The 26,244-nt window shown below is 40.4% G+C and overlaps 2 protein-coding genes and 1 pseudogene across 5 annotated transcripts in view; all 3 read right to left on the reverse strand.

The window, feature by feature from the left end:
* Positions 1–12,304: 12,304 nt before the first annotated feature.
* Positions 12,305–15,482, reverse strand: LOC104593265 (TPD1 protein homolog 1-like). Of its 2 annotated transcripts, none has more exons than XM_088901955.1 (3): positions 13,944–15,482; positions 13,675–13,764; positions 12,305–13,167 (listed from the first exon to the last, which is right to left on the reverse strand). In XM_088901955.1, exons 1-3 carry the CDS (start codon positions 14,023–14,025, stop codon positions 12,830–12,832), a joined length of 510 nt encoding a protein of 169 aa, XP_088758081.1. In that variant the 5' UTR covers positions 14,026–15,482; the 3' UTR covers positions 12,305–12,829. The 2 variants fall into 2 exon arrangements, with proteins under 2 accessions (XP_088758081.1, XP_088758080.1); XM_088901954.1 differs by having other exon boundaries at positions 12,305–13,170; positions 13,944–15,481.
* Positions 15,483–22,858: 7,376 nt separating this feature from the next.
* LOC104593266 (PI-PLC X domain-containing protein At5g67130 pseudogene) lies at positions 22,859–23,703 on the reverse strand (annotated as a pseudogene).
* A 1,032-nt stretch (positions 23,704–24,735) lies between these two features.
* LOC104592813 (protein MICRORCHIDIA 7) overlaps positions 24,736–26,244 on the reverse strand; it is a 45,066-nt gene continuing 43,557 nt past the window's right edge. For 2 of the 3 annotated variants that reach the window (XM_010252310.3, XM_010252309.3), the window contains exons 19-20: positions 25,319–25,441; positions 24,736–25,232 (exon numbers count right to left, since the gene is read on the reverse strand). In XM_010252310.3, coding sequence (XP_010250612.1) covers positions 25,158–25,232; positions 25,319–25,441 — 198 coding nt within the window. In that variant the 3' untranslated portion in view covers positions 24,736–25,157. The remainder of the gene's footprint in view (positions 25,233–25,318; positions 25,442–26,244) is intronic. The other variant, XM_088900160.1, reaches the window with a different exon arrangement.

Genomic DNA, 26,244 nt, shown 5'->3' on the forward strand with positions numbered 1-26,244 from the left:
GTAGCTCGTCTACCCATAACCCTTTAGCTCGGTCTAGCCTGGCTTTTAGTCCGCGGAGGATAGCTCTGTTCGTGACTTCTGCCTGACCGTTTGCTTGTGGGTGCACAATCGACGTGAAGTTTTGCCGGATCCCCATGCCTTGGCACCACTCTTGGAATTTGATGTCCTCGAACTGCTTGCCGTTGTCGGAGATCACCACCCGAGGTAGCCCGAAGCGGTACACTATGTTCTTCCATAAGAAGTTCTGGACGTTTCGAGCTGTGATGGTTACGAGAGTTTCAACTTCAACCCACTTGGTGAAGTAGTCTACTGCCACTACTAGGAACTTCCTTCCTCCTGTTGCTAGCGGGAATGGCCCGAGTAGGTCGATACCCCATTATGCGAAGGGCCATGGGCTGGCGAGGTACTAGAGGTCGGCGGCGAGCTGATGGTAAATATCGGCGTGCTTTTGGCACTTCCTGATTAGCCCGACGACGTCTGCTTTCATTGTTGGCCAATAGTACCCCTGTCGTAGTGCCTTCTGAGCGATAGCCCTGCCCCTAGGTGTCCGCCACATAGCCTTCATGAGTGTCACAGAGTACGAGCTCGGCTTCGGGAGGTCGCAAACAGCACAGGTAGGGGAGCGTGTAGGATCTTCGGTACAGCCGTCCGTCTATCATGACGTACTTGGCTGCCTGGCGCTCTACCCTGCTGGCGGCATTGCGTTCTGCGGGGAGGATTCCATGTAGCAGGAAGCTCGCGAGTGGATCAATCCAGCTCGGTTCTGCTTGGGCGACAGGAGCGACCTCTTCTGCCCCCCGGAGAATGCTAGGCCGAGGTAACTCCTCCATGTACACAGTTCTCATGGTGTTGTCACTAGTGCTGGCTAGCCGGGATAGGGCATCGGCCTTAGTGTTCTCTGACCTCAGGATTTGCTTGATGAAGTGTGACTAGAAGCTAAGCCGTGCCTCTTTTACCTTTGCCAAGTAGGTGATCATAACTAGCTCACAAGCTTCGTATTCCCCTGTAATTTGGTTGACCACGAGTTGGGAATCGCTGCAGATAACTATGTGTTTTGCCTTTACCTCTTGCGCCAGAGCTAGCCCTGCTATCAACGCCTCGTATTCCGCCTCATTGATGGATTCCGCGAACTCGAAGCGTAGCGCGTACTCTAGTTTCGTGCCACTCGGACCGCGAAGAACTACACCGGCTCCGCTGCCCTGCTGATTTGAGGAGCCATCTACGTGAAGGATCCAGGGCTCTTCATCCCAGTTCGCGCTCGGCCTAACCAGAAGGGATACCAAATGGGGTGCGACCTCACGGGGCTCTGACTCAACCGGCCTGGGAGCACGGAGCTCACCCGAACTGGGAGCCTCGTGCTCAACCGGACTGAGGACCTCGGAGCTGAACATGCATTCTGCAACAAAATATGCCAAGGCTTGAGCTTTGATAGCGGTTCGGGGCTTGTACTGGAGATCGTACTCACTGAGTTCGATGACCCACTTCATCAATCGTCCAGAGACCTCGGGCCTGAGTAATACTTGCCTCAAGGGTTTGTCGGTGAGGACGACGATGGTATGAGCTTGGAAATACGGGCGGAGTTTGCGAGCCGCAATGACCAGCGCATAGGCTAGCTTTTCTATCTCTAGATATCTTGTTTCTGCTCCCTGCAATATCTTACTAACATAGTAGATGGGTCGTTGGACCCGATCTGCTTCCTTTATCAGTACCGAACTGACCACTTCGTTGCTTGCCGAGAGGTATAGTTCAAAACATCACCCTCTTCGGCCCGGGTCAACACCGGGATGCTAGCGAGGTATTTCTTGAGCTCGTCAAATGCGAGCTGGCAGTTCGGGTTCCACTCGAACCCTTTGCCATTTATTGCCTTGAAGAAGGGCAGGCAACGGTCTGCTGACTTAGACATGAAACGACTCAGAGCGGCTATCCAGCCGTTTAGCCACTGAACCTCTATTACTTTTCGGGGTGGTGTCATATTTAGGATGGCCTTTATTTTGTCCGGGTTGGCCTCAATACCGCGCCGGTTGACGATGTACCCTAGGAACTCACCCGAACTGTGTCTTGACGACCATATCGTCTACATAACATTCTATCTTCGTGCCAATTAAGGGCTGAAACAGCTTATTCACGAGCCTTTGAAAGGTCGCCCCAGCATTTTTCAGTCCGAAGGGCATAACCTTGTAGCAGTACAGGCTGAACTTGGTTATGAAGGTGGTTTTTTCCTCGTCGGACGGGTCCATCCTGATTTGGTTGTAGCTCGAGTAGGCATCCAGGAAGCTTAGCAACTCGTGTCCCGAGCTTGAGGACACGAGTGTAGTCGACGCACATGCGCCACTTGCCGTTTGTCTTTTTTACCAGAACTGGGTTGGCTACCCAGCTCAGGTAATGAACTTCCCTTATGAAGTCTACTGCGAGGAGCTTCTCGACCTCCTCATCGACCGCCCTCCAACGTTCTGGGGCTAAGTTGCGTTTCTTCTGTCTAATGGGTCTGACTACAGGGTCAGTATTGAGCTTGTGAGTTATGAGCATAGGGTCTATGCCGGGCATTTCTGCCACGGACCAAGCGAAAACATCTAAGTTACTGAGTAAGAAGCGTACCAGTTCGGATCGCAGGGGTTCTTCAAGGGATGCTCCGACCTGAAGTAATCTGGCAGGGTCCTCTGCCGATACAGAGATGGGAACAGTTTCCTCTGTTGGTGCAGTTCGCTCCTTGTTCTATTCCATAGGTCGCTCCAGTTCGAGGTCGCTGGTTACCTTGGCCTTTCCCTTGAGGGCAGCAACGTAGCACTTGCAGGACTCGAGCTAGTCGCCCCGCACTACCCCGATGCCGAAGTCCGTTGGGAACTTCATGGCCAAATAGTAAGTGGACACCACAGCTTTTAAAGCGTGGGTGATCGGCCAACCTACTATGGCATTGTAGGGGGAGAGGGTCGCAACCACCAAGAAATCGTGACTGATTCTTACCGTGCTAGGCCATGTGCCGATTTCCACAGGTACTGTGACCTTTCCCAGGGGTCTGACCTCTTCTCCGCTGAAGCCGACCAGCGGGGTGTTCGCGGGCTTCAAGTCACTCTCTCGGAACTGGAGCTTGTCGAAAGCCGCTTTAAAGAGGATATCTGCCGAACTACCGGAGTCAATGAGTACTCGCTGGACTTCGAAGTTGTTGATCTTCATCTTTATGACAAGTGCGTCGTCGTGGGGGTAGTGGACCCCGCGCGCATTGTCTTCGGTGAAGAATATGGGGTCTTCCATCCTAGGCCACTTTGGGGATTTTGTTCTTCTCTGGTGGCCTCCCGGGTTGATGCCTGAGCTGTTGTCGAGGTGCATCCTGCTACGATTGATCCTCCAACGATCACGTGGATTGTTCCCCGAACTGGTCTTTCCTCTGGGGGCTGCTTCTGTGGTTCGGCTGGTCGGCTGCTGGACTCGGGAGCATCTCTGTTGTGCTCTCCCTATCGATCTGTCTTATTACTATTATTATTATTATTATTATTATTATTATTATTATTATTATTATTATTATTATTATTATTATTATTATTATTATTATTATTATTATTATTATTATTATTATTATTATTATTATTATTATTATTATTATTATTATTATTATTATTATTATTATTATTATTATTATTATTATTATTATTATTATTATTATTATTATTATTATTATTATGCTGTACAAAATTTCGTAGGTACCCGCGACGGATAAGCTCCTCTATCTCGTCGCGGAGATTTTTATAATGCTCAGTGCTATGACCGTCGTCCCTATGGAAGTTGTAGTACGAGTTTTTATTCCTCTCGTTCGGGTTTCCCTTTAGATGAGGTGGCCACTTCACATACGGGGCGTCTTTGATCGTCATTAAGATCTCGGCCTGCTTCGTGTTTAAGGGCGTGTAGTCCACCCAGCCTACTGAGGGAGCTCGAAACGGCTGGCTTGGCTTCGGCCCCCGAGCTGGGTCTCTCTTTCTCCTGTCATCTGAGTTGGAGGGCTCGCCTTCCCTCTTCCTTTTTTCGATCCTGCCTTCAGTCCTTTGGCTGATCACCTCCTCAGTTCTTATGAATTTGTCTGCAAGCTTGAGGAACTCGGCTACGATCACGGGTTGGTTGACTACCATGTGCCACCTGAACTCCTTGTGTGTCACACCCCTCTTGGCTGCCGCGAGCTGTACCGCGGGGTCTAGGCGCGAAATCTGCAAGCATGCATCATTGAACTGTTTGATATAGCCCCGGATGGACTCTCCTTCCTTTTGGACTATTCCGAGGAGGCTCTCCTCGGTGCGGGGGTACCGCTTGCTGGTAACAAAGTGCGCGGTGAAGAACTGCATGAATTGGGTCCAGCTTCTTATCGACCCGGGGGCCAGGTTCCTATACCAGGTGCGGGCTACTCCCCTGAAGATTGTAGTGAACGCCACACACATACAAGACTCACTGGCCCTTGCCAGGTGCATTTGGGACTGGAAAGCATCGACATGGTCATTGGGGTCAAAAGACCCGTCATACTTGTCTAGAGGAGGGAGTTTGATCCTTGGGCATGGGGACTGCAAGGAGTTCTGATGACAGGGGGGAAGGGACTGAAAGAATAGGTGCAACTTTTACCTCGTCCGAGCTTGTTTCTTCTTTACCTTGGAGCTCGGGCAGGATGTGGGTGGTAGTTCGGCGACTTCACCGACGTCTTCGCTGCTGCTTAGAGGGCCTGGTGTTGGCGCTACTTGCCTCGGTGTTGCCGAGGTTGATCGGCCCGGACTGCTGGTAGTCCTCTGCCAGGACGCCAAACTAGTTCTGTGTGAGCGGGAACTCGAACTTAGAGTGCCGAGGTGCTGACTTAACTGGCAAGGAGGTTCCCGATCCACCGGCGAGCTGCGAGGCGGGGGTGATTAGTCTTTCCCTCCTGCCCGAGGATGAGGCTTGGCTCTTGGAGGGGTCCTGGAGTTGGGAGGCTCCTCATCGGTTAGGGTGCCCGCCCTGAGGGGAGGGCTTGGCCAGCTTCGGAGCAGGGTGCCGAGGTGGGAGCTGTGGTTGGTTCAGAGGCAGTTGGGGGAACTACTGTTGATAGTGATACTGAGAAATGTGGTGTAGTACTTGCTGCTGATGAAGCTGATGTTGCTGGAATTGCTGCATTTGGGCTTGCATTGCCCGCATGCACTGCATCAAGTCATTGAACTGGTTTTGGCTAGTCGCCAGAGGGACAACAGTAGGTTCAACAAAAGTTGTCTCGATAGGGAGGGGAAGGGGAACATTCACAGGTGCCACCATGCTTGGTGCATTGAGGCTAGGGATTCCGTCCGTTGAGAGGGGGACGGTGAATTGTTCGATGCATACAGTGGCGGGCTGAGGGTGTTCCCCTACAGCATTCAAGTCGGCGTTGTGCCTGTTGCTGCTGGAGGAAGCCATGGAAGCTAAGGTTTTTTGAGAGAGAGAGTTAAAGGATAGGGGAGGTTTTTTGAAAGGTTTCACACAGACGATGCCAAATGATGATGCGCAATCCGGTCGGTCCTAGCTGCTGGTTACCTTGCTTCTGACGAGATTGGAGGTGCCTGAAACAAGGAAGAAAATGGTGACTTCCGGGGAGGAACCCGGTTGCAACACTCCGAAGCTCAAGTTAGTGCTCTTCAAAAGGCAAGGGAAATGGGGAATTCTAAGACCAGAAAGCGCAAGAATCACATACCTCCTTCCTTGGGAGATGGGGGTCTTTTATAATCACCCTGTACACTTACTTCCACACCTCTGCCAGTTCGGGTATCATTACCTCCGCTAGATCGGGTGTCATTTCCTCTGCCAGATCGGGTGTCATTTCCTCAGCAGTTGCCAGTTACCAGTTACCAGTTCGGGTGTCATAATCTCCACTGCCAGTTGCCAGTTCGGGTGTCATAACCTCCACTGTTCCTTGTCAGGGTCGTCTCTGCCACGTCGAAGATGGCGGTGGCAGGTGGCCGTTGGAGGGCGGCTGTCATCTGTCGGACCTCTAATCAGTCAGGTGCGCCGCCTCCGTATACGAGCTTTCTGGGCATCAGGTATGGTTGTTCAGTCAGGCGACTTGGAGCCGAAGTGGTGTGCGAGGTGGTCTTGAGTTCGGATAGAAGTATGGTCCGAACTGCCCCTGGGTGGGCAGTTCGGGTTTTTGCATTCTGTGCACCTTGTAAGGCTCAGGACCTCGGAGGGAGAGCTCGGGACTTTTTTCCTCGGAACTCGGGTTGAGGACCCGCTGCATACTGAATTGGCGCTTCTACTAGGTCTCTCTCGATTGCTTCCACGTGTCGTATGGCCAAGGGGTCGGGTCAAATCTCCCTCCATCACATACTATTTGAACAAGTCAATTGCTCATTCATTAATCAATCAAACTTAATTGACCTCTCCCGCATATTATTTTCTCTCTAAGTAGGTCATGTGTCACTAAAATACTACGACCATTTTTCAAGGAGACTTTCTTTCTGGCTTCAATTCAATGTGACTACTGTCAGTATCTTATACAAATTTTATAAATTTAAGACCTAATTAATATTTATTTTTATTTGTTCATGTTAATGAATATATAACGCACGTGCCTATTGCAACATAATCTAATAAACCACCTACTTTGGGCGCAAAATTAAATAACAAATTTAGATGTACTTTTTTACAACAAGAACTTGATGTGGGGTGGCCCAACCCAGCCCATTTGAGGCTGGGAGGCCTAGTCCACGAGCGCCAAATCAGGGAGCGAGATCCACTACAGCAGGGGTTGTCTTGTCCACATCGTACGGAATTAATCGCGATGCACTCACATGACCTTAACAAACCCGCTGCAGGCCCTTGTACGTCTCCCATCTCAGGCGTTCATTTCCACCTACCTTCAGGCAGTTCAAGTATAAATAGGGGTACCCCCCTCCAAATAAAGGGATTACAAAAACTCAAGACCTACAACTATTGTCATAATAGCTATTGCAATAACTGCTATTGTGACTTTATTATAGAACTACCTACCAGGATCCTATCCTGGTACTCTCCCTTCGTACCCTATACTAACTTGATCGTTGGAGACTCTGCCTCGGGTTCTCACTCGGAGCCTCTGACGAATTTCCACCTTGCAGCACTTTGGCCATCTACCCTCGGCTTCTACCATACTCGGGATCCACCCCGCCTCAGCCTACACACCTTGGCCTCAGCAGCGACTTCTCTGAGGGGGCAAAATTACTTTATTATCCTCGGCCATTCCGAACACCAACTGAACCAAAGTTATTATCATTTGAGAAAATGGAGTAGCTTTTTTCCCTTTCTTGATAAAGAAGGAAGAAAAAAAAAACATTTACGTGTAGGCTACCTCTTGAATGGAGTGATATTTCGAAGTAGGGCTTATGAACTTCTATCCAATTGTAACATCTAGTAATAGTGGAAAGATAGGTTGCTTTGTCTAAGTATAATGAGTTTTCTCTTGTACTTTTGGCGCAGGATTGGAATTGGAACGAAGTTTGATCAGGATTAGCTTAGTTAGGGTTATAAATGGATCGGATTTGGATAAAATTCAGTTGTATTTTCATTCACATTATCATTTTGATTTTGCACCGAATTCAGATTTAATCTGAAATCATTTTATTATATTTAAAATGATCAAAAAAATTAGAGAATTTAAAAATCTAATTATTTTGAATATATATATATATATAATAAATCCACATCCGATCTAATTATTAATCAAATACAAGTTCTAACATCTATATTTGGGGAATTGAATTTGAAGTCGAACTGGATATAAACCTTTAGACTCCATTGACAGCCCTAAATCCAGTAGAGCTCATGGCTAATGTAAGAAAGGTTCAAGTCTAGGTCTAAATACGGGCCCAAAATTAAGTTGGGATTAGCTCTGGCAATCTAGACTTAGGATGAAGAAGGCTTTAAGAAAAAGGCTTTAAAGCCCTTCTGGGATATAGTTTTATTTGAGAGATTTAGATCCACCACAAAGACTTTTATTATTTTTTAGTTTTATTTATCAACGCCTCCACATATGATTCGCTACCCCCATTCATTCTCCGACCTATCACCATTCCAAATATACAAATTGTACTTCTTCTATGAGGCAATTTCTGTGCAGTTGATTGCTTTTTTTTCATTAGAGTGGGCTCAGAGTAGACAAGTGATGACCAACCCGAATGGACATTTATTTATGTTATATATATATGCATTGATATTAGATATTACACATTACTCGAAATTAAGGGATGATGAAAACAGGGTGCGTATAAGGTCCGCTGACCTTACAAGGGAGAGCCCTAAAGCGGGATGCCAAGTGATCATCTGGGATACGAATTTGGGTTAGCTGAACACCCGTAGCTGTTGAGCGGGGTGTGGTACCAATTACAAGAGTCCACAATAGTTTTACATGAGATGACTATAACCACGTGTAAATCGCTTTTGATGGGAATGGCTTGAATGTTTGTTTGTTTTTTTTTTTCTTGCTTTTTTAACTTTTCTCTTTGTGCCGTTCCTCTCCCCTCTCTCTCCCGCCTCTAACCTCTGCTCCCCTGTTAGTGGAGTTACTGAAGGTGACCGGCATGAAGAACTAGAAGGTGGAAATAGAGGAGAAAGGGGAGAAGAGGGTTATGACAATAAATAGATCTCTACTATTTAAAAAGTATCTCAAGAATATTTTTGTAATTTTTTAAGGACAAAATTTATTCTTTAATATTTAAATTTATTGATAAAAAATGAGGGCAAATAGGGTAATCGATTATTGATATTAAATGAGTTGAAAATAAGTAATTTTAAGATAATCAATGCATTTAAATCTCTCTTTAAATCTCAATTTAACGTATTAACTTGCATTCATCTTCACTGAATCATATATTTAAGACATTTTCGTTTCTTCTCATAATTAAATCCATATATAATAAATTAATAATTCCAATAACATAAAAAACTTATACTTTTAAAATCTACCTAGAAAAAATAGTGTTTTCATCTAGGTGGTGGTAAGAAATTAAACCATTTTGGGTCTAATGGGCTATGTTACCACAATTAAATAATAAAATTCAAAAATAGATAAAATGCAAAAAATATAGAAATTAAAAAAAGGAACTGTTTTTAAAATCATACATTTGACATATTAAACAATAAAAAGTATGTTAAATAAGAAATGTAGATGTATTTTCCCATTCCCATTAAATAATGGGCCAATCAATGTTACCAATTGGAAATAAAACTATTTTCCCATTCCCATTAAATCTAATACCTAAGGTATATCCTTTCATTAAATTTTATATTTAAGATATATTTTTCTTATCATTAAATTTTATTAATTAAGTCTACAATATTAAATTTAATAGTATAAAAATAAATATTTTGAAAAATAGTTTGAAAATTAAACCATTTTCTTCCCTCCAGGTGGTGGGTAAGCAATTTAACCATTTAGGGTCAAATTGGTTAATAAATAATGCCATAATTAAATAATAAAAATTAAAATAAATAAAATATATGATACAAAAAAAACAATTAATTATGTCAAACAAAAACTAAGTATAATAAGTAAAAATTATTTATATAATGTAGATGAAACATGTAATTTAAAACTAATCCCAAAGCAAATTAATCTATTTTCTTATCCAGATGGTGGGACAACGATCCAACTTTTCAAAGAAACTCATGATGTCATAATTGAATAATAAATATTAAAAAAAGATAGAACACAAAAAATAAAAAGTGCAGAAATTTGTCACAAACATTTTGGAACATTTCTAATGTTATATATCCATCATATTAAATAAAAATGCTTGTTAAAGTAAAAATTATTTTTATTTATGATAGCATTGAAAAACAAAATTTAATAATAATAATAATAATAATAATAATAATAATAATAATAATAATAATAATAATAATAATAATAATAAATATTGTAATTTAAAATATTCACCTGCAATGTATGTACAAATTTACTACAAGCATTTAAGTTTATTTTTAATCATATTGTTACTTTTGTTAATTTTCAATTTCTATTTTAACTATGATAAATCTAAAATTCAAATAATATCAAGAAAATTTTCTCGCCAAATTGCTAGTAAATAGAAATAGGGTAAATTGTTGAAACCTCTCTTAATGCTTTTGACTGTTGATGAAACATGACCTGAAGTTTGGTAATTGCAATCACTCAACTTTCTAACATAGTTGAAAGTAGATCCCCTTCTTAGAATCCTCTAAAAAGAGGCATGAAAATGTCTAAAATACCCATACAATTACTTTTGACCAAAATGTTTTTTTTTCCAAATATTCTCTTCATAATAATGCTACTCCAAACCCTTCCAATCTCTTTTTCTAAAATTGATTTTTTTTTTCAAATTTGCCCTCCATTAAATTCTCTATCTTTTTGTTGTTTATAAAGTTTTAATTATTTTTTCTGCAAAAACCGGCCTCAATAAAAATTGCATTGGTATTTTGGACATTTTTGTGCCTCTTGTTAGAGGATTTTGTGGGGGGAGGGGGGGGGGGGTGTCTACTTGCAACTGTGATAGAAAGTTCAAGGTAAGTGACTTCAATTACCAAACTGCATGGAAAGTTTCAGCAATTTACCCATAAAAATAAAATAAAACAAATTCAAAAAACCACTCCCATTAGTCATGCTTAGAGGGACTACTTACACATAGGAATGGTGATTCTCGTGTAGAAACAATTGTAATTTTTCAAAATTTATTTTATTATATCATATATAAACAATTATATACATCAAAACTTATATAAAATAAAATTTTAAGATTTTCTTTAATTTCTTATATATCTTATTAATTTATATTAATTTTTTTTTATAATTTATTAAAATCGTGCCAACCCACAGGCCACAGTACTGCAAGGCCTGCATAAGTGGGGGCCGTGCACATTATACCTCTAGGCTGACCGAAAAGCGACCCAATCCCATCCGACTTGCATCCATACTTTCTAAAATTGCGACGAAAATTCAAAACTGTCGATTTCTGAACGAGGATTTTAATTGGCCACTGTGTAGGCAAAGGCAGTGATTTAAATTAATGTAATATTTTATTGAATTGGTGGCTTGGCTAAACAGTAGTGAACCGACACTTCTGTAAACTACTTTTGGTTTTGGACGGGAAGGGAAAAGGTTGTCTGAACCATGAATCGCCTTTACTCGACATCCCGAAGTAACCCGCCGGACCTACCTGTTTCTTTAATTCCAGGTCACGCACTAGGCTGCTCTGCTCTAGCAAATCCTCTTTCTCTTTGGTTGTCTACCGAAAAAAGTGACAAAGCAAATCTCTTCGATTGGTAAAGCTCATATCCTATCAATGTATAATGTTCTCAATCACAAGTGGTAGTATCCGCTGTACAGCCGCTGCGGTTTTTACAAATATATAAACAAGGGCTAACCATTATCTGATGACCAAGGCCTTCAGTCTGCAGCCATATTGGAACGAATGAATGGTAGCAATTGTCTCATGCAAGAATTTATTTATTTTTAACATAAGAGGATCTATATCTGTTTAAATAATGCATGATGGTAGGGCGGGTGGGTTGGAACATGAGAACTTCGAATGCGCATCGAGGGCAGAGTCGTGATTTAGAGACGAAAACAAGGGGACATTAGAGCACGACAGTAGGTTGGAGGAGTGAACCAATGTGACTAGTGACTTAGAGAGAGAGAGAGTGAGAGAGAGGGGGGGGGGGGACCGAGCGAAGACCAATCAAAAGACAGTTGATTGCTAAAAACGAAGGAACCGAAAAGTGGAAAGGCAATGGACGATATTCGTCAGTCAGCCCTCACTGTCCATTTATTGCACACGTTCAGTTTTACGGCTAACGTCCTAATCATGCACGTAACACTATACGGAAAAATATTTATATTGCAAACACAGACTTATTATGTTCCATCAAAAGATTATACGAACTAATTTTTTTTTTTCATGGGGTTATACGAACTAGTTAGGTGTTGGAGGAATTTAATAGATAAAAATTGAAAATTAGTGCGTAAAAATTATTCGATCAATCAGTAGTCAAAGCCTCAAAGGTGCCTCGGTAAATGCACAAGGATATTTAAGCCTCCGGGTAATGACGTCTAATCAACAAGACTGAAAATGGATTGGGTGGTGACAGTGTAACACACTTCTCTCCCTCGCCCGCAGACTCTCTGTTTTATCAGTCACGCTCACAGAGTTTAAAGAGAAGAAAATGGGGAATGAATAGCCAGAGCTAAGCTGGCAATCGCCACATAACAAACAAACAATAAAAACCCTAAATACCAAAAAAACAATAAAAGATCCTCATACAATCGGATTCACAGAATTTAGACCAGAAGAATTTCCCTGTAACACATTTATGATGAGAAGAATCGATCCCCCACCGGTCAGTGGTTACTTTAACACTTATCTTCTCTCTAATAAATCAACATTCCACTTTCTCCACCCACGCAATCCACATGCTAAGAGTATACTGTATACACAACAAAAAACCTCCACAAAAGAATAAAAACGTTCTCCCCAGTCCCCATGGTCCCCACGCTTTGTTCTTTCGTATCCGTACGCGTAGTGGTGTAACAACCTATCCCTATTCTAAATTCTAATGTGCAGCAAATTTGCACATCTCTCTCAGTCCCTCGTTAATGGCGGAAGAGAGACAACATAACATAACAAAACAAAAACTCCGTTAATACCAAAAAAATCTTGTGAGACTCGCTATACAACATTAATGAAAGAAACCCCCTATCCACAGAAAATAGAAAAGAAAGAAAAGGGAAACAAACAAAATTATAAAGCAAAAGCAAAAAATCCACACACCTAGTCCGTGCTTTCGCTTTATATTATCGTTTGTCCTCTTGCAGAGTCCTGTCTCTTATTAATCGATATCACCGACTTCAGCAGACGATGGATGAGACCGCGAGTGGGTAAAGGAAGGTGTTAGCATACTGGAATGATAGGGTGGCGCCGTTCGCAAGGGGCTTGCCGTCGTTGACGAGGCAGTCGTTATAACGGAGGCGCTTGAATACATGGGGGTTGATCAAGCGAGCCGAACTGAACCAGCCGCAGTTCAGGTGGATGCCGGAGATGTTGCACCCTGTCACGCACACGTTCATGACCTCCACCGTGTAGGTTGGGATCCCATTTGGCAGAGGAGCCGTGGGCCCCTGGCTCACCACTATGTCAGACTTGGAACACTTCTCTCCCCATATTCGGTTGGGCTCAATCAATGCTTCTGCTGCAACACAACCAGACCCCAGATGCAAACAAAATGAAAATTTCTGAATCAAGAAAATCACCTTCAGGGATAAAGACCAACAGACTAGTAGGTCTTGAGACAAATATTATTCCTTTTTCCTTTTCTGAGTCGGTTGACGGGTTAAAGACAGAAGGATCATTTGAGCATAGCCCACCATTTTTTTGCTTTTCTGGGTCGGGTAACGTGCGCTTGGCCGCTTGCTGAGCTTTTGGGTGAGGGGGTTGGGTGGTCCCATTCTAGAATTCGTCTAACGAGCCAGGAGTCCCGGACTAAACGGTGCCCGTATCTGGTCATCCAAGAAACAGCTCCCTGGAAAAGGGACATATATACGAACAATTGTCTGTCTGTATCTGATTTCTCCCCCTCACCAGCTCAGTCTCTCAGAATCAATAGGCACAGGCGAGAAGCAAGGCACGCTCGAACCCTAATTCTGTTCGATTATACAGGAAAATATTAACAGGCAGAAACTATTTTAATTCTTACGCTGGTGAAGAAGCTTGCGGTGTGGAGGCTGAGCAGAGAAGCTAATGTTTCGTTCAAATATGGTTGAGCTGCGCTGCTCGTCTTGCAAACCTGCGCGGTGCGACTTTAATCAGCAATGGAATAATCGAAGAAAAACACGCCACGATAAAATGAAAGGAATTCATCGGGAAATAATAAAAAATAAAAGGGCGAGAGGTTAGGCAATCAAAGAAGATGGAGAAAGTGGTTTGAGTAAGGGCGTCTGATTCGATTTAGTACAGTCCACAGACCTGTATAAAGGATGAGTAGAAAGCCGACCATGACTGCAGCTACAACGAGGGCGACTCGCCGAATTGACGGTGAAGTCTTCATCGTTGGAAACTTGAATTCTCCGCTCTCCGGTGCAACGCCTATGCAAGTGAGATCTCCAGAAGAAATAGTAACTGAATCAGACTGGTGTATCGGATGGAATGATCCAGAAGTTATTGAAAGGCCGAGTTAATGTAACCAAAAGAATATGAAAGGCGGAGCTAGAGTTTCTGATGAATGTCGTTTGCAGAATGGCCGAAAAGACCGACGGAGAAGACTCTAGCCTAGCTACAGGGCGAATCGAATAGAGAGAAGAATGGCATGACATGCAAATTAAGCATTCACAGTTCAGACGGAAATCTGCGCCGAACGAAAGAGTACATAAGCCAACTTGAACTTGTCTACTCAACAAATCAGTCAAAGAAAACAACTACCGCCGATTAATAAACAAAGACGAAAATAAAATATTAAGGAAAGAGAAAACAAATCCAGAAGATTTGACTTAAAAACCTCAAATGACGAGCTGAGCTTTTTACACTCACAAAAAAGTGAAAGAAATCAGATCAAACCGCATGTGCCTGAAACTAGAACAGTTTGTAAAGAAGCAGCAGAAAGGAAATCTTTCTGCAGAAGAAGAGAGAAAGACCGGACCGTTTTAAACAATTAGAAGATGGAAACAGGAAAAGCTTCGAAAACCTTTTTAAACCCTTTCGTAAATGTAGTGAATGTGAGGTCTGCTTCGGCTAACGCGCTTTCCTAAAACCGAACCAACGCAGTAAAAGCACAACTGCTTAATAAGACTCCTGTCTTCGAAAACCCAAACATCCTTGGAAACCGAGAAGCTCCGTGCAGCTAGCTAGAGACGATGAGTCGATGACCAGGGGCAGAGGGCTCAGAGACTAGCACCGAGATGGGAAAGTTGCATTTGGTTTTACTGCGTGGACAGTGGATAAAACAGGTTGTATATCGGAATGTTGTGCTGGCTAGCTTCGCTCGAAAGTCGCAACCTCAAAACAAACGTCGATAACCGGAGAAGTTAGTTCGAGCTGAAAAGATTTAAAATCGAAATTTATCCAAGAAGATTTTGATTTTGATCAAAACGGATTTAAGATTTCGAGACTTTTTAGAATATTTGGTCGCACGAGGAAGAACAATCTACATCGGAAACGCGCGCATGTAAACTGCGACTCTGCGAGACCGAGAGACGGTGAGAGAGAGAGAGTGAACAGAGATTAGGGTTCGTGACTCGAGGCAATCTTTTGAAATCCGGTTTTTCTTCCTTCCATGGGAATGGAATGTCAACAAATAGGAGAGGGAGAGTTACAGAGGTGAGATTAATATATAGGCTTACAAGATGTCAAGATGAGCCCTCACGACGCGTACATGCGGCAGAAAAGTGAAAACCGTCTCATCTCATGCAATTTCAGAGGAACACACGCGCGAGCCTGGAGATTACTGATTAAGGATTTAGTGAGCTGAGCTGAGAATAGTGCAAAGCAGAGAAGAGCAGTGAGACTGGGTGGGGTGCCCTTGCCGGATGTTATTATGAGGTAGGTGTCTTCACGCTTCACTCTTCAGATCAGGTTTGGATATGGATATGGATATGGATGGACATGCACATGGACCCGCACCCGCACCCGCCATTGAATTCATACATCCATGTGCATGCCAAGGTTTTTAAGTGGAACCGCTCTTCCAATTCGTACCCCCCTTTAATGTCCAAAACCCTACCGGATGTAAAGTTTTTGGATTTTGAATTCGATGTATCCGAATCTGTTTCATTGTCCGGGTCGGACTTTGGGCCTATATCACTAATCACATATTATGTCATGTGATATGGATAAAATATATGTTATATTTTAATAGCGTAGCGTAAGGGTACGTGTGTTAACTTTTATATAATCAAAATTAATTTTTACGAATTGCACCTATCTGTTTTAATTTGTATAACATAAATATGAATATAAATATAAGAAGAATAGAAGAAGATGAAGAAGTAGAAGAAAACTTTATGCGTGTGATTGTCGATGGCCGTTTGGCAATCAGTAATGAACAGAAGAAGATGAAGAAGTAAAAGAAATCTGTATTTGCCCCACTCAAATAAAAGTATAAAATGGTAGGGGGCTTATTTATTTATTTTTGGTATGGGTAAGGGGTCAAAAAATGGCACCCATGTCCAAGGATCTACTTAAAATCTAGCAACCATTACCCCTGAAAATTGAAGGGATCATTTGAGAATCTGGACCTCATCCTCGTAGAACGCTCCTTACACCGACCTAACAGTATGTCCTAACCACACATTGCAAAAATTGCTGCACTATGCAGAAAAAACTAAGAAAATGAGCTAAGTAGAGTCCTTCCCTTCTAGCTTTGTTCATTCTAGCATTCTTAAAGCACGAAACACACTTGAAGAGATCTCTCTCTTTACAAATTACAACCTCTAGTTTTTGCGCAAAATCATCCTAACCGTTGCTATGTTAAGAACAGTATTTTTCTTTCATTTTTTTTTTTTTTATAGTCTAGATCCCTATATGCTTGAAAACATAAAAAAAATTCTAGGAGAAAAGATGATCCATTTGGATCTTATCCTTTATTTTTATTTTCTAATTCCAACTTTGTTAGCAAGCCTTCAAACTAGAAAGTTGTATTTTATTATCTTGGATTTACATTGTTTTTAACCCCCAACTTTGTTTGCTAGCGAGCATTACTACTAAAAAGTTATACTTAGTTATCTTGGATTTGCATTTTTTAATTCCAACCCTTTTTTCATTTTTTAATCCCTTGTGGGTTTTTACATTTGGGTTTTAGCGTTTCAAGGCATATAAATATGGTTCTGATATTATCTAAGCTATTTGTTATGAAACCATTTACAAATTACAAGAAGTTATTTTTTGTTTTTTAAGCAAAAAATGAATGATGTCTTTCATAAATTTCCATTGAAAATGAAATTTTTATATGCACACTTAGGTTTGTTATTCTATTTTTGTCTTATTATTGGCTCTAATTTTCCCAGATGAAATAATTTACTTAACAAATCACAATTCTTATTTTGTTGATAATCTTTATTTCTTTTCCTTGATAGGAACTTATTGAGAATAATATTATTCTTTTAAGTTCTTATTTGTTACAAGTGTTTTTTCATATGATTGTACTGTACCTATATTTTGTTGTATTTATTTAATATTTTATCTTTTTTTTATATTTTTGAATATATTATTACTTTTATTTTTGTACTAGTGAGATATTTAAAATTATTTTTACTTTTATAATATCTTTTTTAATGGTTATTTCTCTTAGAAAATTGATGTTGTTAAGGGGTTTGTTAATTTTGTGGTATTTTTTTCAAAGGGGTGAGATGTATTATTTCTCTTATATATTTTTTTTTCATTTGTGAGATATATTTATTTCTCTTAAAATGTTTAGAATGAAAATATTTTAATCTCATTTTTTTGTTTAATTACTCAAATGTTATGATAATGCTTGCCCCCATCACTCAAAGGTTCTAAATCTGCCACTACTATTGACTGAATGGTGATGAAATCCAAATTTAATCTTTTTGGTTGCTGTTAATCTTGTGCTGAAAGCGTATGTCGTTTTTTTTTTTTTTTAAGATAGTGACAATGCCTCTTTTGGTATGGTTTTGAGAAGCAAATTGCTATTATATTCAGTTCATGTAAGGCTTCTCACACTATTGGTTGAGGAATTAGGGATGGTAATTTTCCCCATCCTTGCCAGGTACCTGACCTTCCCAACCCCATCAATTGCCATGGCAGGGGTGGGGTGTGGGGCAAGGATAGGGATTAATAGGGATGGTAATTGTCCCGCCCTGACCTTGATTATGTATATTAAATAGTATTTACATTAAATATATATTTATTTATTTTAAATAAATTAACTTTCCAAAAAAATATATTTAACTAAAATATTTCAGGGATTCAAGTCCCCACAAGGATCTTGTTTCCATTGGGGATCAAGGATGGAGAGTAATTTCTATCCATAGCGAGGATTGGGGTCAGGATAGGGAATATGGTCCCGCCCCATTGCCATTCCTATGAGGAATGCATTTTGTTGATCAAGATTTTGAACCTTAAAAAGGTTGTGTTGTTATAGACAATTACACATTTCCCATTTGATGGATGACCTCAAATCCAGGTTCAGATTCTCAAGCCCTTGAAATAAATACAGAAGCTTATCTTGCAGCTCAAATGGAACACAATGAGCTGGGAACTTCCTTTTTGGACCTGCCTGTTAAAGAACGGTTCTATTTAGTGACTTCACCTAAAAGCTTAAGCTTTAGGTAGAATATTTTTTTTGAGATGGTACTATAACCTATTTGACCAGGTGGTGTAGTGTTTGACCCTCATCACCTAATTATAATTAATTAAGTTTCAACACAAGATATGGCTGGATCTGTGCTTGTCGTTTCAAGTCTGATAAACTTTCGCATGAGGGGGCAAGTGGAAGAATAATAACCTATTCAGGAGCTTTACCTAACAACTTAAGCTTTTAGGTAGAATGGTTCCTTGAAACTACTTGTTAGATTTGAATGTGTGAAACCACAATTTGAAAAACATTACAAGTAATTAGCTCGATAGGTTTATCTTTTATTTTTAATTTTGTTTCTTGTATATATTTTCTTGAATAAAAAGGGAAAATTTCCTTATTAGTACCTTATACTTTGGGCCTAGTGCCACTTTGGTCCCCGAACTTTAAAATGCGATAATTCAATACTCGAATTTTCAAAACATGACAATACATACCTGTTGCTAAATAGTTGTTAACCAGTCGTTAAGTGTCATTTAAAAAAGACACAAATGCCCTTTGAGTGTCATCTAATTTTCTTTATCAACCATCCAAACATTGACAAAAAATTAACAGTCTCTAATCCTTGCCTCTTCTATTCATTAAAGTTGGGTCACTAGAATGCCCACTCAAACGTGACACCAACTTTCTTGAATGGAAAAGGCAAAGATTTGGATTGTTAATTTTTTTGTCAACGTTTAGATGGTTGATAAAGAAAATTAAATAACACTTGAAGGGCATTTATGTCATTTTCAAATGCCACTTAACAGCTAGTTAACGGCAAATACTGGATTGACACATTTTAAAAGTTTGGGTATTGAATTATTGCATTTTAAAGTTCGATGACCAAAGTGGCACGACCCAAAGTACAAGATACTAATCGAGAATTTTCCTTAAAAAAGAAACCTGCTAACGAGCACTCATAAATCTTTGTCAGTTTTTGAAAGTGGAATCCACTTGAGTGATACAACAAAGACTTCTAGAATCCTCTTTTTTTCTTCTTTTTCGTTCTTCTTCTTCTTTTGGAACCCTAGGAGTTATAACATATTTTACTAAATTATTACATTATAAAATCGAAATTCATCTAAGTTCTATTCTATGTGAATAAGATTTAAAATATCATATTGACTAATACGATCATATCAGTTCATATTAATCATTCCTAAACCGTTATGAATCAATATATACCCACCTATAGATTATATATGTTAAAACAAGTCACTAAAACGAAAGAGAAATATTCTTTTACCGCCAAGAAAACTTGTTGAAATAATACCTGATTTAATTTAACCTTTGGATTATAAGTTCTATTTTATAGGGCAGGTCTTAATCCCATATTAAAAGGTTTGTTTACAAGAATTTAAAATTTGAAAATTTTCGGAACCAGCACTCTCACAATTGTCATCGTAAGATATTAAGATTTCATCAACCAGTGGCTTACGAAGATTTGAAAACATGATCTGTAATTATTGATACTGGATATTTGTAGGGGAGAAAGTAGATGAAAGAAATAAGAGGTGTGTAAGAAAATATAAAATCACTCAGTTAAGGCTCGAAATATCGATACAAGAGCGTCGTCACTCAGCTAAACTGAAAGGTTCGAAGCATCGACGTAAGAGCTTCGTTCAACTGAAAACCCTATCTCATCATTATTCACTCGCTTAAACTGGAAGGTTCGACTCTATCCCATCACCTAATAACATTTGAAAACAGTAAAATTATCTCCATTTTAACGTACGGATATCGCTAAAAACCAATACGTATATGCCGATAAGTTGTGATATTTTGAACTTAAATCTTGTTCATAAAGTATGTATTTGGTTTCGTGAGCATTAATGGATAGGTCATTTATTTGTAGTTTTTTACTTTAAATATTTATTTATACTTTTTCATTTTAAGCATTCCCTATTTTTATTGTTTGGTTGGATTTCATTTTATATGTTTTTTTACTCTCTAGCTCATATTAATACTTATTAAAATGTGTCACACCATTTGATTTTAAGAAACGTTGGGCATTGGGAAAATTAAGAATTTGACATTTTCCCAAATGTCCCACGCACAAAATTTAAAGCATTTCAGTTTTCTACCATTTATTTGATAAACAGTGAAACCAAACAGTTGTTTAATTTTCTTTATCTGCAATAAATGTTAATGTCTATTTGACATTTATGTAGCCGTGTTTTCAAAATCAAATACATACAAAATTAACCACAAACTTACGTGTTAAAAAGGTTTTATTTGCCACAAACTTACATGTTAAAAAGATTTTATTTAGATAAATTATAATGACCCCATATGGGGTCAGTGGCAAAGACTCCCTTATTTACTTTGCCATGATCGCTAGGGCAAATGATGGAAGACGTTAAATTATTAAAATACTCCATTAACCTTTCTTTTTTTTTGTCATTCTCTCTTAAAACCTAATTGACCATAAACTGCCTGTCTTACCCATTGGCTGGTGGTGACCGGTTATTCATTGTTGGCGAAGGTAATTCAACATGTCAGAGAGTTAAATAGCAGACCTAGCTCAGACATTCCCGAGCTCAAACTATTTCCTTCCAAGACGGACGAGATCACTATATTTTCGGGTGATTTTTCTGGTACCGGGAGATTGATTCTGAAAGCATCATTATGCTACGAAGACCGATCTGATCGAGACACTGAAATCCCTCTACCTGAAGACCATCCGAGCAGAAATGGCGACGTTGGGAGGTAGAGTCCGGAATGTTATAGTCGTCACAGGAGACAACACTCAACAGCGATGAATCGGGCAATAAATCAGATCATCGTCGGAGTTAAACCATTCCACCAAAGTTTTTTGGAGGTGCACAGAAAACTGTGATATTTCTCATATAATACTGACAGGAATAGATTCATTTGTATTTCATTTCACAGTGCTGAAGCACGACCAAATGACCAATAAGATAACTCCCGAAGTGGTGCCTCTTGATACATTGGTATTTTGGTGTCTCTTGACTTCTATATACTAAAAAACCCCAAAACAAATCCCACATCAACTTTCAACTTTCGCCTGAGAACTCAAAAGAGTTGCTGCTTTCACAGTAACATTCGGTATTCCAGCTAGCCTGTCTCAACCTTCCACTAGCCAATGCAAAAATTTTTAGTCAACTTGTTCTAAAGCCCAAAATTTATGTAATGGCATGCAAGGCTATAGAGTAGAAACCCATCAGCTATCTTGTGATCTTAATAGTTACAACGACAAAAAATGCCATCAGTGAAAAGCAAAATAAGTTAAGAATCAAGAGATTTAAAAATGGTTTGGACAACTGAACATATCCAGAAAAGCTTCTTCCAGTCCTTTGAGTTCTATTAGTTGCAGCAATTCCCTTGCATGATGCCTTTGATGCTCCAACCTGGTAAGGAGTAGAAGTGTAAATCAGGCCATGCCGCCTATGGCCCAGCACTATTTTGAGCCGGTCCAGCCTGGTCCGGCATGATAGTTCACAGGCCATGTCGGGTATGACACGATTGTATGGGCCATGCCGGATATATATTAAGATTTTTTTTTAAAATAAATATCATTATCCCAATCCATCGCCTGACCTGGCCTAAGGATTGGCCCACGAACCAATCCGACCAATAACACGGCACGAGCCTATGCAAGTTCAAGCTATAGGTCGTACTGGACCGACCCCCCAAAATATCATAGGGGAAAGAGGCACGGCCTGGGATGACCAACGAGCCGTGCCATGCCAGCCCGTTTGACAGCTCTAGCAAGGAGTGATAGTATTACACCCACATAAAGTCGGTCCATTCATTCTTTCGAGAGCATAAAAAACACCTCCTCCTCCATCACTCCTCATGTCACGGAAACAAGGCATCACATTTCCAGCCGCTTTGTAACAAGTACCGACCATCCCAATAAGTGTAGCTGAGTTCTCGTTGCAGCTTTCAGATTCTACTGGAAGGGAAGTAATTCTGTAGAAACAGGGATGCACTTCATGAATTTAGTGGTTGTGACTCCTTTCTGTTCGAACATGAGCCTTGTACAAAACCAAGATCTCCAGTTTCATTTTGCAGAATGTACTTCCACTAATATGCAATTCCTTCGTCAGCTTCCTTGGAAGCATCAGAAGTGAACACCAGAAATCGGTGATTCTCTGTGATGTAGGCGCACATGGCCTTGCCCAATAGCGGGCCTATGCGTGTTAGACGGCGGCGCTCAGGGCGGGCCCAATCAGGGTGTGTGCGGAACAGAACTTGACGTGCATTCCGAAACCAATGGCGCCAAGTCACTTGGCGATTTCAGATGACCGCGCCCCTCGCGTGCAGACTACATCTGGACTGTCCAAACCCACTTATCTCCAGGCAGCCTCAAGTATAAATAGAAGACAATCCCCTCAAGGTAAGGCACTGGAGCTTAGAATCAAGAACAAGAACTTGAGAACTCTTAATCTCCTTTGTGGCCTCGTCTGACCATTCACACCTCAGGCCTCATCCACCTTGCACCCCTTTCATACAAACTTGACCATCAGAATCTCCGCCTAGAGTACCAACCCGGGGCCTCTGATGTTCTCCTTTCTTCACTCCTCACGAGACAGACCTACCAGTCCCAGCCACTACGGGTCTTGGACTACTCAACCACACTTCGATTTAGAAAAAAATTGACAGTGTTGCCCTCAACCCATTTTGACCAACAACACTCTACAACCATGTCAGTAACGGTAGGTCAATCCTCACCCTTCTTTGGCATCTTTGAGACAGGAAACCAAAACTTTAGTAATCCTGCATTTGTGAAATGCTTTGTCAATGCCTTAAGCATGTGCACATAGTCCTCACATAGTCCTCAATTATGATGGCCACGATCTGTGATGGGTTTTCACTAAAAAATGCGTCTACTTCCTTCAACGTGTTGATTGCAGGTTCAAAGGCAGTGAAGTTGTAGCATTGTCCATGCATAGAATGGAAGAGCCAGAATTCGTCCTCGAAATCATACTATGTCCAACATCAATATCAACCCTCTTACACCATTCCTCAACTGATTAGAAAGTCTTCTTGATTATAAAATGTCATCCTCTGGACACCGGACAGGGGCGGTGCATCAACAATAGAGAACGAATTGTTGGTTACCAACCATGAATACTTGTTGAAGGGAAGCCCCAGAATAAATGATTTCGGTTGGATGGCTTGGTCTCTGGTGCAAGTGGGCTCTCTCTTCTTGCTCGCCGGACAGTTGCCGCACCGCTGTACAGACCAGGACACGAGTTGAGAAACTGACATTTCCCGTTGGAGCACGCGCAGCAACTGAGGACAAAGGTTGAGATGATGAACAAAAGAAGAGAGACCCTCCTGCAACCGCTCTGCATGTCTCCCGGTGATCCGCGGAACTGGTTAACATGGTGGCTAAGTTGCAGCTTCAAATCTCCTATGGTAAAATTTTGCCATCTTTTCTGTATCTTAGTAGCCAATTAAAAAGAAAGAAAACAAAACAAAAATGAGACTAAGAGACAGTCTCTCGTAATTAAGTTAGTCTTTTACACGGTTTCTTGTTTCTAGATTGTCCATTGCACTCGGAGTTAGTTCGTGGTTTATGTACATTTTCTAGTCGTCGCGCCGGAGAGGGAGACAACAGCAACGAATTCATCTGCTTCTTACGGGATGCCTTGAAAACCTTGGTGGAACCGTCAACTCTTCTTCTTCATCGCCACTACCTGCCTATCTCTTATCCATCGCCAACATAAATCAGATCTGTCTTCTTCAGTTCTTGCAGATGACGTAGGTGGTGGCCGGTGTATTGTGGCGGTTCCGGGTTGTGCCAGCGACGGAGAAAGATTGTGCGGGCAGTCACTTTGTTCCCAAGGTGTAAAAAAATAAGATAATTTCATAAATTAAAGGATAGTTTGCACATTTAGAAAATTTTAAACAGTCATACAGGGGGTCTTTGTCTATCTAAAGTTCAGGGGGTCTTTGTTGCAGAAAAAACGTATAGGAGGTCTTTGTCACTGACCCCATAGTACAGGGTGTCCAGCTAATTTATCCAACTAATTTTACAAAACAGTACAAATTAAGACGTATTATTGCTTTAGGTTTCCAAAGACTCAGTTTGGAAGCAGTACAAATACATTTTCAGCGTAAATACATACAAAATAATACAAAATACAAGATTTTGCACTCTACGTATTTGCATTTGTACTCCTTCCAAACTCGGCCAAAGTAACAGTAGAGAATTCAAAGAGTGGGATGACTAGAATTGTCGCCCCATTCAGTTATTTATATTAATAATCAAAATAAGGTGAAAAGGCTGAATTACCCCTACTGCTTATATAAGCAAAGAAAAGAAATAACTACCAACTGAAAATAACTACCACTAATCATAAATAAACGAACAGTGGGGACCACATTAATGTTCTCTACAGTAATAAAAAGAAAATATCCACCCCTTCAAAAATCCATTCAGTACCCTTTAAACCACATCAATAATTTGACCAGTCAGACCAAATGCAAGGATACAGCTTAAAAAGTCTTCACTAGCATTTTCAGCAAAAAAAAAAAATGTTACACTAAAATAAATAACTGTACATGGAGATAGAATCTTTTTGGTAAGTGTACATAGAGAATTAGAGATAAATAATCTAGACAGAAATATAGTGACATAGTTGTTAATACAAAGATATTCTCACTTCCCCAGAGAGCTTCCCTCCTTTCTCCAGACACTGCGTCATTCAACGATCCCTCTAAAGATGTATGAACAGTTGGACACCAATCTGATCAGCTTGCCAAAATATAACTAATTACGTATCCTTGGGTCAGCATGATCAACAACTAGTTGTGTATAAGAGTGTAAATTGCTCAGAGAAATTGAAACCACAACAATGTTCCATTAAGTCACCTTCAGCAAGGGGCACCAGCATCTTTAATGATCCATTTTACAATTAGGACTTAGGAGACCTCATTTTCTCCAGCAGCCTTACTTTATCTAACAACTCTTGTATAGTATTAGAAGCATCCTTCAAGAAATAAAATTCACCTCATGAAACAAATACATAGAAAGGAATTATTGAGAAGCAAATTTAAGGAGAAACCTCTTCCTCACCTTCAACTTTTTCCTCAAATTCTCCTCTTCACTGTCTCTCCGATTCCTCTCTTCTGAAAATATGTCTATCAAAGCCTCTTGTTCCTTGTTCATCTCCTCAATCCTTTGCTCTGCCTCGTTAAGCTGGGCATAGAAAACAAAAAACATGCAAGAATGAACTGGTTCTATCAGTTGCACAGCGAAAGGAGAGCCATAATCATCTCAATATGTGCATATTACTGTAACACTATATCAAAGTTTAATAGGAACAGGAGAAGCCTCGGTAATGCTGGCCCACACAAGCAAAGCAAATGGCTAGTGATGGCATGGTCAAACGAGCCAGAGCCAGACATGAAACTAACATGCACAAAGAAAAGACTAAAAGACTATGGTCCTCTCAACGAGACCAAGATATAGAAAAACTGAGACATGTCTGAATCAGAAAACTAACAACTTTAAATTTTGTGTTCAGGAGAATTGGTCAAATTAATTGGACAAAAAAGTCACCGAGGACAATAAGTCCAGCTATTATGGGGGTATTTTCCAAGATGAACGTTTTGAGTTTTTTTTTTTTGTTTTCAAAAAGGTCACATCAGAAAAAAACATAAATGCATTCTTGGACATATATTTTCTTAAAAAAAGTGAATATTTTCAGTTTGATTCAGGGTACAAAACTCTGTGTTTCTGAAACCAACAAAAAGATGTTTTTAAAAATAAAATCATTTTCACTTTATAAGCCTGATATGGGCTACTATTTGGTACATACACCCAAGTTCTACTAAACACTCTCTTACAAATGTCAGTTTTAAAGCTTATATTAATTATACCAACTCGTATTTAAATGGATTTGGGTCCAAAGCATGAATAATTATGAAAAATAAAAAGAAAGTTAAGCTATTATCCATTTGATTATAATCTCTTACTGACTATGGTATGCTTTATGGAAC

This window comes from Nelumbo nucifera, chromosome 3 (assembly GCF_055504915.1).
Source record: "Nelumbo nucifera cultivar China Antique chromosome 3, China Antique-T2T, whole genome shotgun sequence".
In the NCBI taxonomy this organism is placed as follows: domain Eukaryota; kingdom Viridiplantae; phylum Streptophyta; class Magnoliopsida; order Proteales; family Nelumbonaceae; genus Nelumbo; species Nelumbo nucifera.

What these genes read in the sequence shown, in the direction of transcription:
- LOC104593265 (XM_088901954.1), bottom strand. Translation starts at nt 14,025, where the DNA reads ATGAAGACTTCACCGTCAATTCGGCGAGTCGCCCTCGTTGTAGCTGCA. An exon ending in TCTACTCATCCTTTATACAG is followed by an intron (nt 13,765 to 13,943) that starts GTCTGTGGACTG and finishes CGCACCGCGCAG; the next exon opens with GTTTGCAAGACGAGCAGCGC. An exon ending in CCGCAAGCTTCTTCACCAGC is followed by an intron (nt 13,171 to 13,674) that starts GTAAGAATTAAA and finishes GTTGTGTTGCAG; the next exon opens with CAGAAGCATTGATTGAGCCC.